Genomic DNA, 12,076 nt, shown 5'->3' on the forward strand with positions numbered 1-12,076 from the left:
ATATATATATATATATATATATATATATATATATATATATATATATATATATATATATATATATATAAATAAACAGTATATGAATCAAAAGTTTCATTTGCATTGTAATTCTTTAAAGGTGTAAGATATATTAAGCCTTATGTAATGCAACAAGAAAAATTAAATGTAAAAAACAAAACCTTGAAGATTCTGAAAACATTTTGACAGGGTTAAATAATAAAGCCTCTTAATGTTATAAATGCAAGTTTATTATTAATATGTATTAAAAGATTAGTAAATGTTAAAAGATGTCTTAGTATGCATTGTGTAAGTTGCTATTTTTTTACAGAGTGTGAATTCGAGTGCTTTGCAGTTTCCTCTGTGAATGTGTTCCAGTGATCATGCTGCATATGTGTGCGTGTGTGTGCGTGTGTGTGCGTGTGTGTGTGTGTGTGTGCGTGTGTATGCAGGCGAACGGTGACTAAACGCACGTTTGGCCAGACGGGGCTGGTGATCCACACTTGGTATGCCAGTCATTCATTAATCAAAACCATCTGGGTCATGGCCATCAGCCAACACCAGTTCTACCTGAACAGAAAACAGAGCAAAGTAAGTCACCACACACCACTGTCGAGGTCTAATCAAGCAGATTGCTCACACATATCTATATAAGTGCGGTAGATTCATGTGGATTAATAAGATTCAAAACCAAAAAGTTACATCAGGCGTTACACCATTCCAGAATTACGAAACATTTCCTGTTCTTAATAATAGTCACTCTACACCCACTGTCTTGTGGCAGAGCGGAGGAGTGTGTGTGTGTGTTTGTGCGCTTCATAAATATTCATGTTTTCAAGTTGTATCTTTTTTCATCTAGAACAAAAATTAGGAACTGTAAAAAAGTAGACCAAAGTATCAAGTAAACCAAAGCTGCTTCAGTCTAGTAAATGATCATATTGAAATTTTACTAACAATATAACATTTTTTACATTTACTTTATAAAAGATTTAAACGCGTGAAGAAAAAGACACGTAAACCATGACCTGAAGAGTGACGCATTCTGATGATACTAAGCATAGAAGGCATGTAGTAGATTGTGTACAGCAGGTTTTGATGATGCTGATCATTTAGAGACCCATATAGTCGACTGTATAGGGTTAATATAATATCCTGTATCCTATTTATATCAATTAACAGGCAAAAATCACCACAGCCAGAAGTTTAGGAGACATCGCGACCGACCTGACAGAGAACGGAGCATCAAAGATGAACAAACTGAGTGCAGGGGTGAAAAATCAGCTCATCATGGCCAGTAACGGGAGTCTGGTTTCAACAGGTACATGAGCTCTGATCCTCAGAACAGTTCAACAGTATTTGATGGTTGAGTCAGCCTCTGTTTATCCACGTGTCCACACACATCCACAGATATCCGTTCACTTATTTAGCGGCAATGAGCTGCTCTGATGGCTTCTTTTCTTCTTATTTGTTGCTTTCTCTCAAGCCTTTCCTGTAGACTCATTGTAGACGTAGCAATATGTCATTAAAGTTCATTGTACTTTAAATAGTCTTGACGTGATCTTTTTTTCTTTTTTTACCTGTCACCATGAATGCATGCATTATTTTATGCATTATGTCACAGGTTCGGCTGACTCTGAAATGAACGACGACCAGAAAAAAGAGAAACTTGCGGAGCTGAGAAAGAAAGAGAGCGAGATCCAGGATATGCTAAGCCAAAAACTGACAGAGCTGAAAGAAATATGCCTGCGGGAGGCTGTAAGAGCAAACAGCAGTTGTTTTTTTTAGTTTTGACTGTGTTATGATCACACTGTAGAACATCCAGTCTAATAAATAACAGAATAGTGCATATACTATGTACTATAATAGTTATATTGCTTTTTACGCTATTCAATAAACCAGAAAACTGAGAAGCTTAGACAAAATTTGACCAGTTTATTTATTTATTTATTTATTTTTTTCTTAGCCAGTGAAACTAGATTGTATAACCTGTATATACCATTAAAAGGTTTGGGCTCAACTTTTTATTTTTGAAGAAATTAATCATTTTAGCGAGCAAGGATGCATTAAATTGATAAAAAGTGACAGTAAAGTAATTTATAATGTAACAAAAGAATTCTATTTCAAATAAATTTACTTTCTATTCATCAAGGAATCCTGAAAAATAAAATGTATCACGGTTTCCACAAAAAAAAAAAAAAAAAAAAAAAGATATATTACATTTTAAAATATATAAAAATAGAAAATTGCAATAATATTTCACAATATTACTGTTTTTACTGTATTAAAAACATTATAAAATCTTACCAAACTCAAACATTCAGAGCATTATAAAATGCTATATACTGAATATTAGGACCAATATGATCTCACTTTCTCATTACACTCACAGGAATGAGAATGAGATTTTTTTGGCGTTGCATTAATGCGAAGGAAATTTTTCTTTATGCAAATTGTTTATTATTTCCGTCTTTTCATTTTGAGGTGAAATATGACCCACGCATGTTCTTTGTGACTTTCATTAACAGCAAGTTTTATCTGTTTTCAGGAACTTACTGGCAAACTCCCAAAAGAGTATCCCCTCATCAAAGGCGAAACCCCTCCTCATGTTCGGAGGAGAGTCGGGACGGCCTTCAAATTGGATGACCTTTTCCCATATAATGAAGTTAGTGTGAAACACTGCCACACAACAATGTTGCCAAATAGAGGAATGAGTAATAGACACTGGGGGTTTGGCTCTATTGCTATGAGACTGTCCTGAGCCAAATGCCAACATGCTATTTTTAGCTCACGTGTGTCTGTATGTGGAAGCGTTTGTCCATTATAACCTGTAAGATTTTAGCTGCCAAATAATTTCAGCATGTGGCCTTGTATAGGAGATCAATCTTGGAAAAAAGGCACTTGTTTGATACAAATAATTCTGCTTATCGATTGGTGGCTTCAACCACAGATTTGTTTAGGTTGTGGCCTTAAAGACCCCATGGGATCATGACAGGTTATCATTTTATGAGTTATTATAACTCATCTGTATTAGCTGTGAGGCAATCTACATGCTAGAATACTTGTAAAAGTTGACAAAATAAGCATCTCTTTGCATTTTGGAAAACAGAGCACAAATACTGATGACTCTGCTCACTCATACCAGCAGGCGTATTTACATTTTTGGACAGATTTATGAATAGAATACAAAAAAAATCGACATTGTTTTGACTTCCCAGGATCCATACCTCAGAAATTTGGAGAGTCGCTTTGCGTTGCAGCAGAAAATCGTGGAGGCAGCCAAGAAGCTCGCTGCTGAGCTTGACATCTCTAAATTAGTGAGGAAAAAAAGGAGGAGGAACTGTCTGGATGCCATGCAAAAGCTGCAGGAGATCGAAGATGAAATGAACCAATACAGACTGAAGAAAGGACAAAAACCCACACAGAGAGCTTCTGTGATCATAGCCGGTATGTTAAAGGAACACTACACTATTTTTGAAAATAGGCTCATTTTACATCAATAGTAATTACATTAAAGTATATTTTAGTTTATCATAAATGCTTGTCAGTATGTCTGAAGGAAGACATTAAAGCAAGATACACACGAACAGAAATACAGCTAAAAGACACAAATTATCACTGCAGTTTTACTGTGACTTTGATTGTGGCTCATGCAATATAATTCATATAGTGAATATACATATACATATGTTAGATATACATTTATTAGGCTATGAATTTAATGTGTTGGTTTAGTGTTATTAATTATAAAAAAATAGGGCGTAATCAATCAAACAACAATATATGCGATTGATTAATTTGATTAATCATTTCATGTAGTTAATTCAATGAAATGCTTGATTTAATGTAGTGTTTCATTAACATAACATAATTTCTCTTTCTTCCATAGATGATCTGGCTCAGTCCGAGTGCAGCTCCCTGTGTGATAGTCTTCCTCTAGATGACGGTAATGACATCAATTATGAAACCACTATCAGCTCTCTGCTTATGTAATTAAGATTTATTACAATACACTACTTCATTTCCAGTGCTTCTCCCTCAGCATTGTTCCCTAATGTAGGCACTGAGTCATGCACATTGACACACTCATAATAGATCATTTATCATGCAGAACCAACAATGAATTGATATAATATTATTTGAACTGGATGCAACCAAATGTAGCAGAGCAGAAAACAGCAGTCAAAAACCATATTTGTGTCTTCAGAAGATGATGGCCAGAGGCCGCGTTCCCGCTCTGTCCAGTGTTCCCCGTGTCTCAGTCCTCCTCTGTCATCGTCCGGCCTGGAATACGACACCGAGAGACGATCCTCATCCAGCGACACACACCACGACAGAGCTCTTAACAGGTGTGAATACTTGCAGTACAACATGATCTTCTAGGCTCAATAGGGTATATGTCGAACGTCACCTGACCAAACCCGGAAAACAGGTCTCATCGCTTCCGCTTGTCGGAGAACGTGTTAACAGCCGTATTAAATAATAGCTATATCTATGGACTTTTAAGATAATCAGTTAAACTAGCTAGCTATTTTTATTGTTGACGTTTTATAAAATTTTTATATCTAAATGTTAGTGAAAATAATAAAAATTTAAACTTTTAGATATCAGTCCGTATATGTGATGGACATTGGTTATGATCATCATTGTTATCTACTTTGAAGGCATCTTGAGTAAAACTGCTTCATTTTTAACGAAGCATATGCAAAACGCTTGAACCAGAAGCGACGAGACCCGCTTAACAGAATATGGAAGTCTGCTGCACATAACCCCTATCTCATGGAAAAAAGCAGCATTGTCCTTATGCAAAAACCTTATTTCTTATTTTTTGTCTTGATTTTGGGGTTAAAGACTACCCAGACATGTTCTTGACCGTTTTCATAAGATTTAACATCTGAGCTCTTGGTTTAGCCATCACCTGACATATCTCTTTCATCTGAAGTATTCTTTTGTCTGTTTTAATTCAGATTAGATCACGATGTCCAAGGGCCAGTACGTTATTACACCCCCCGAGAGGTGTTCTCTGCTCAAAGCAGTCCGTGTAAAACTTTACCCAGAATGCAGAAGGACCCCCACAGTTTACCCCAAACCCCCGTCATGCCCCGTAATGCCTACAGCAGCAGCCAACTCAGGTGAGCTGACTTGGTCCATTAAAAATCACTCAGAAAATCTTACACTCACAACCACTGACAACACCCTAGAATTGTGGTGGCGACACAATTCAAACACAACTCACAATTTCTTCAAAAAATGTCAAAAAGTCTAGTTGGCTTTGTGGTTTTTATATGATCTAAGTAGTTTATTTTATTCAGTGCACTCTCTTTCACCAAAACAAACAAAACTTATTGGCCTCCTGTAGGTCGGAAGGTCACATCCGTGGTTTCCGGCACCGCAGCGGCAGTTTGGAGTCCCAGTCACAACTTCTCCACTCTCACTGTGCAAACAAGTCGACCTTCCCTCTGTCTCCTTCCCGCCGTAGCAACAGCACTGAGGTGCTGGATGACTGCTCGTCCTATACCAGCATGTCCAGCATGGACTATTGCCTTCCTTGCTCAGCCACTCCTCCCTACCGCATGCTGGACTCGCAATCCCACAACTACCGGCTCCACCGCAAAGTGGAGATCTACGGCAATACAGGCAGCATGCCCAACTTGGTCCCTCAAAACTCCAGCTGTTATGGCTACCAGCAGAATCACTACAGCCCTACCGCATACAACGTGACTGGGTATCCCGGCTTCGAATATGAGCCTTGTTCTAATGGAGCTTACGTTTACGAGAGCGAACACGAGGGTCACTATAACATCAACCCCACTTACCCAGCACATGGTTACCAGAGTCGTAGTCGGAACAGGCATTATGGAATAGAGGGGTCGGATAATTTGTCACAGAATCCATATGCCACTGTGAGGCCCCCTAGAGGACGACAGGGACCCTTGAACGAGGTGCTGACGAAGAACATGTACAAGGCTTTGGTGGCGGAGCATTTGAAGGGATGGTACAATCGCAGTGCTGGGCACAGGGACCCAGGTGCCTATCAGCTGGTGTACACCTACAAATATGACCGAGGTTCCCAGCACAGCCTGGGCTACCAGACGCTGCCCGCACCCTTCAGCCACTCCAGCAGAACCAACTCCTTCTCCTCAGGTAGGTTCCTCAAAAATAACACAATATATAAAATCAATCATATTGGCGACAAAATGGCAGGTTCTGGTGCAGGGCTGTAGTAAGCAGTTGTTGGACCCGGTATAAACCATTAATCATGGGCCCCTTGGCTGAAATAGTGTTCTCAAGTGATCTGGATCCTTCTTAATCCAGTCCAGGCCACACTCAAGCCAAAAGGTCCAGTTGCCCCCCTTTTAGGTGGCCCTGTTCTGGTATGACCAAAACAATTACTTCCAAACTCTGGCAGGTTCTGGTGCAGAGCCACAATAAGCAATTGTTGGGCCCAGTACAAACCATTTATCATGGGCCCCTCAGTTGAAATAGCATTCCCGAATGGCCACCCTCAAGCCAAAATGTTTAGCCCTGAAAAAAAACCTCACCTGCCTATAGCCTTAGTAATTCTGAAAACATTGATTAGCTTATTCAGGTGTGATTGATTAGGGTAGGAGCGAAACTCTTCAGGACAGCGGCTCTCTAGAACCAAACTTGCCTACCCCTGTGGTATGGGAATAAGTGATACCTTATCATGCAGCTTGTTGAGGAAAGTGTGCTAGTTCTATGATTTATTTTTTTATCTGGTAGGCAATAAAATGGGCAGAACATCCTGTAGATGTGCACTGAGGGAAATAATCAAGTCAAATCTGGAGGCCAGAATATTGCAGAGCCTAGGTCTTCAACCCTGCTCCTGGAGACCCACTGTCCTGCAAAGTTTATTTCCAACCTGCTTCAGCCCACATAGCCTGTGATTTTTCAAGTGATCCTGAAGATCCTGATTAGCTGGTTCAGGTGTGTTTGATTAGGGTTGTAGCTAAACTCTGCCGGACAGTGGCCTTCCAGGAGTAGGGTTGAAAACTTGTAGAGCAGGGGTGCCCAATCCTGTTCCTGGAGATCGACCCCATGCAAATTTCAGCTCCAAACTTGATCTACCACAACTGAACCAACTATTTAAGATCTTCAGGAGCATGTGATAATTACAGACAGCTGTGTTGGAGCAGGGTTTGCAGGATTGGGCACCCCAGTTGAAGAGACTTGTGGTGGACACTTTGGCTTGGGCCAGTGAGCAACCACACAAAACACGTTAGCTACCACATAGCAGCCTAGCAACCATACAGAGCACCTTAGAAACCACATAGCAGCCTAGCAACCACACAGATAGAATCTTATACCTCCCGATCTGCTCGCACACAAATCGGGGCTGCCCTGATTAATATCAAACATGTTTGATATTTAGGATTTTAAATCGGGATGATGACGGCTATGATTACATCAGTACTTTCACAATAGCCAATACGCGACCGCAAAACAAGCTGTTGTACGGGTCCGTTGGATAGAGTAGATGGAGAAACTGTTTGTGGTTTTGCAATAACGCGACTGTCTGTATAATGTGTCGAAAAGTACCACAACTGTAAGGACAAAGAGTGTAGAAAGCTGCTAGTATTCTAGCTAACATATGTAAACAAAGCCGAAACGTCAATGACGATCTGCTGCTTGAGATCACGTGAGGCACTCCCTCTGTTATGATGATCTTAATAAAATCTTATAATGTGTGCGTGTTTAAGATTTGAGGCAAGAAAATCTGCGTAGATTCTTATGTGTGTGCTGCAACCAGATTTCATAATCGGTTAGGATTTTAACACTCCTGTAGTCTGAGCCTTAGCAACCACACAGAGCACCTTAGCAACCACATAGCAGCCTAGCAACCACACAGAGGACCTTAGCAACCACATAGGCGAGCCCTAGCAACAACACACAGCACCCTAGCATTGTAGCAGTGAGTTTTGCATGGGTTTCTTCCCCTAACATTTTTCTTGGAAACACTTTATTTTGATGGTCCACTTTAGACTTTCTGCTGACTGCAAGTAACTATATCAACTACCAGTCATTAGAATATTAGTAGACTCTCTGCTTAATGTCTGCTACAGTTAATTTTTATAGTCCCCAATAGACATTTTACTGACTATAAGTAACTTTGCAAGTACATGTCAACATATTTTACTAACTCTAACCTTAACCCTAACCTAACAGTCTACTAATACTCTAATAAGAGTTAGTTGACATGTAGTTGCAAAGTTACTTATAAAAGTTAGTAGAATGTCAAAAGTGGATTATCAAAATAAAGCATAAACTTTTTTTCTGATGAAATTTAAGTTAACATTGCTTGCCATATCACACCTCTCTTCCTCACTAGTGTCATCTACTGCCAGTGGAGGGGGAAACGGGCAGAATCATTTAGCCGTGGGTCTGACTGATGGTGAATTGCCAGACGGTCCCTTGAGCGCTGGGGCTTACAGTCCTTCATACAGTCGCAGTCCTACACACAACAGGTGAGATAGAAAAGCAGTCTTTTGAAGACAAACCTGTGTGAGGCTACTTTGGACAAGACCCACAAACCAGCCATTTAGGCATGTTCATAATAGGTGTATTTGTCAGTCTAACAAGGTTTGAAATGCATGTTTATGAATGTTGGAATGTAAAGCTTTATTTTACTAACAGCTCTCAATTTAGGCTCTCCACACTGAATACCATCATATTCATTCTCTGCCTTGTGCAGGTGTGTCCAGTCCTGCTCCCGAAGGACCACCTTCTTGTACAGTTTAGCTTTAACCTGCTAAAACGCACCTGCCTGGGAGTATCTAGTAATTCTGGCACCTTGAGTTGCTGGTGCAGGTGTGTTTAATTAGGGTTCACCCTAAACTATTCAGGACAGTGGCCCTCCAGGACCAGGATTGGACAACCTTTCTATGACTTTTGACTGGCGTTCTGTAGTAGGTGACTATAATCACTGTGGGCATCAAATTTAATCTGTCACAAATTAAAATGAGGCTTTGAGACTGTTATTATGTCATAATGGCTTAAGGCAGGGGTGTCCAGTCCTGTTCCTGGAGGGTGTTCAGCTTCAACACACCCACCTGGAAGTTTCAAGCGATTCTGAGGACCTTGATATACTGGTTCAGGTGTGTTTAATTAGGACTGGAGCTGAACTAGAATAGTGACCCTTCAGGAGCAGTATTTGACACCCTGGCGTAAGGCCCTAGGTAACAGCTAATGTTTACAACATGTTGTGTTTTGACCTATAGACATTTATGGAAATAAGCATTTTTACTTTGTCTTGTTAAATATGGGTTCTACCTTGACTAATGTCTGTTGTATCAGTATTAGGCAATAGTAGAGTATTGTGTTGCAGTTAGGATTTGTGGCTGTTCAATGTTTTTAAAAACATGCTAGTACTACACCTAAGATAATGTAACATATATAAAACAACAACACATAGTGCAAACCAAACAAATAATAAAAACAAAAAGAGATCAGGCAATCAAAAATAAAAACAAAGTGATCAAACAAAACAAAACAAAAAAGAGAAAGAGATCAAACAAATAATGCAAATGAAATGAAAAATAAAAATTAAAATTGATCAGACCAAACAAACAATAATAGCAAAGACCAAATGAACAAAACAAATAAAAATAGATCAAATAAACCAAACAATAAAAATAAAGCGATGAAACAAACAAAACAAATAAAAACAAGCGTTCAAACTAAAAATTTTAATTACATGCAATGTGCATTGTAGATTACAAAAACCACAGAGTCAGAGCAATTTTGTTGTTTTATACATTCAACATTTTTTTTAAAGGTTTGAAACGTTTGAAAAAAAAAAAAAAAAAACTAGCAGCCTCCGAGATTTTTAGGATGAGAATAAAATCAGACCAAACTACAATGTTTGTTAAATATTCTGTGGAGGCTTTAAAAAACTTCAGTATGTCATTTATGTGAACTACATAATTTCTGTACTGTCAACTAGTTTAATTACGATGATCCTCTGGTTTTTGGGTGTCTTTACATGGTTCTTTCCAATCTGACTGCATTATTATGACAACCTCAACCTCAACTTCATCAACTGTTGATGTGTTTTAATGTGTGCATTTTCTCCTGTTGCTTATGGCAGGTTCCCGTCAGAAAGTGCCACCTCTCACACATCAGAGCCGGTAGAGGTGTTTGGAGCCATGGCCAGCTGTTCTGACGCAGACCATTAAAGAGCAGTGAGGACAGGCCAGCCGTCAAACTGTCATCCTTCACTGATATGATTTCATTTTTTACACGTTAGAGACTGACACTGACAGTACTGGTTTAAAGCTCTTGTTATGCCCTCTCAAAACCTTGAGCTTTACTTATAGACCAGTGAAACAAGGAAAGAAGCTTACGAATTTTTACAAGATGACCTCAATGTCTAGGATGGGAACTATCCATGAATGAAATGTCTTTTTGGAGAATGTCACTTTTTGGAATAGCTCATTCCGCATGTCAGTCCCGTCACAGAGCACACGCTGATACTGCAGCAACACGACTGCTGTATTTACCGATTTCTGGAGGACCAAAAGACATACCGGCACAACAGGAAGTAGAAAGGAAACAGAAGCACCTTACGGACAGATGTGGACAACATGGACCTAATTCTCTCTCGTGCCTCAGAATGGGATGTGTTTCAGAGTGACAGGAGAACCGCTGTGGCCATGCTAGTGGACGTCTAGCCTAACAAATGACTCGTTAAACGCCCAGGACTGTCAGAGCATCAGTGTTTATGCTCATTAGTACTGTGGCGAGAAAAATAAACCAACCAAATGAGACGTGCACACTTATAGTGAATGTCATTTCATGCAGGAGTTTCTGAGAGAGTGAAGAAACTAGCCATATCACATGACCTTTTGGACCTTTTTTACATTGTCTCATGCAGAAGAGTGATAGAACAAAATACTGTAAACGTTATTATGACTGAGTGGCTGTTTTTTAAATGGCATTTTATTTTTTATTTATTGAGCTGTCTGTGCTTGTAGAAGTGCATATATGCATTCTGACTGTGTACCATTACATGACAAGTGAGTGGTTTGCTTGCTTGATACTGTAGATATTTTGTTCTGCACAAATTCTGTTAGAGCAGCACTTGAATGTCAAGTAAAGCTTGGCAAGACCACGGATACAAGACCCTGGAAAACACAGATGTTAGTTGTTCTGCTTTAAGAAAAAAAGAAAAGATGTCAGCCCAACATTTCGAGGCTAAAAAATACTTTAAGGATGTCGTCAGTGTTCTTAAAGGAATGTTCCAGTTCAACACAGGTTAAGCTGTAGGACGGCATCTGAAGTGTGCTGTTGATTAGGAGATCATTTACTCATTCCTCAGTTTGTGTCAGAGCTCTGCGTGTCCAAACACAGGCATGTACACAACTGCACTTACAATAGAAGGCAAGTCATTACAGAGGACATGTACAACTTGTACTTTTGTTAAAGCACTTATTTTATTTTCTTCCTTACAAAAAAAGTCTAATCTGAGCTGTAAAGTTGTAATGAAATCAAATATAAATAACAGATGAAAAACTTTAAACTAACTTTGAAATGCATTCTCGACAACTAGCTAAAGTTTAAGCACTAACATTGGAAATAAATAAATAAAACGGAACTAAAACAGAAATAAAAATGAATTCAACACAAAAGCTATACTTCAAAATGTAAAAAATGGTATGATACTAAATTAACACTGGTTAGGAGCTTAATCTAACTTTTCACAGATACGTTACAGTAAGGTTCCAATAATTAACTACATTAGTAAACATGAACTAACAATTAAAATACCTCTAATGCATTTACTAATCTTAGTTAGCGCAAATTTCAATGTTTACTAATACGTGATTAAAACCAAACGTTGTTTCTGTTCATATTATTTAATGGACATGAGCTAACAGGAACAATTACTAACTGAACAATAAACTACAGTAACATTAACAAAGATTAATCAATACTGTAACAAATGAATTGCTCATTCTTAATACTAATCCGTATTGACCCGAATATAAGACAATGTTCACGTTAGCCTGATGGGACCAAACTCTCTTTGTGATTTTAAACGTAAGACAGTACCCAGAAGACT

General features: G+C 38.8%; 1 protein-coding gene across 1 annotated transcript in view; it reads left to right on the forward strand.

Annotated features, from left to right (window-relative positions):
• LOC107554208 (FERM domain-containing protein 4B-like) overlaps nucleotides 1–11,101 on the forward strand; it is a 21,691-nt gene extending 10,590 nt beyond the window's left edge. Inside the window, exons 10-20 of the mRNA XM_016236647.1 lie at nucleotides 450–588; nucleotides 1,177–1,315; nucleotides 1,619–1,752; nucleotides 2,543–2,659; nucleotides 3,213–3,441; nucleotides 3,884–3,940; nucleotides 4,202–4,343; nucleotides 4,962–5,126; nucleotides 5,354–6,138; nucleotides 8,345–8,480; nucleotides 10,103–11,101. Of these exons, the coding sequence (XP_016092133.1) occupies nucleotides 450–588; nucleotides 1,177–1,315; nucleotides 1,619–1,752; nucleotides 2,543–2,659; nucleotides 3,213–3,441; nucleotides 3,884–3,940; nucleotides 4,202–4,343; nucleotides 4,962–5,126; nucleotides 5,354–6,138; nucleotides 8,345–8,480; nucleotides 10,103–10,190 (2,131 nt within the window). The 3' untranslated portion in view covers nucleotides 10,191–11,101. The remainder of the gene's footprint in view (nucleotides 1–449; nucleotides 589–1,176; nucleotides 1,316–1,618; nucleotides 1,753–2,542; nucleotides 2,660–3,212; nucleotides 3,442–3,883; nucleotides 3,941–4,201; nucleotides 4,344–4,961; nucleotides 5,127–5,353; nucleotides 6,139–8,344; nucleotides 8,481–10,102) is intronic.
• The last annotated feature ends 975 nt before the right edge of the window (nucleotides 11,102–12,076 follow it).

Source organism: Sinocyclocheilus grahami, unplaced genomic scaffold (assembly GCF_001515645.1).
Source record: "Sinocyclocheilus grahami isolate Dianchi unplaced genomic scaffold, SAMN03320097.WGS_v1.1 scaffold494.1, whole genome shotgun sequence".
Lineage (NCBI taxonomy): Eukaryota > Metazoa > Chordata > Actinopteri > Cypriniformes > Cyprinidae > Sinocyclocheilus > Sinocyclocheilus grahami.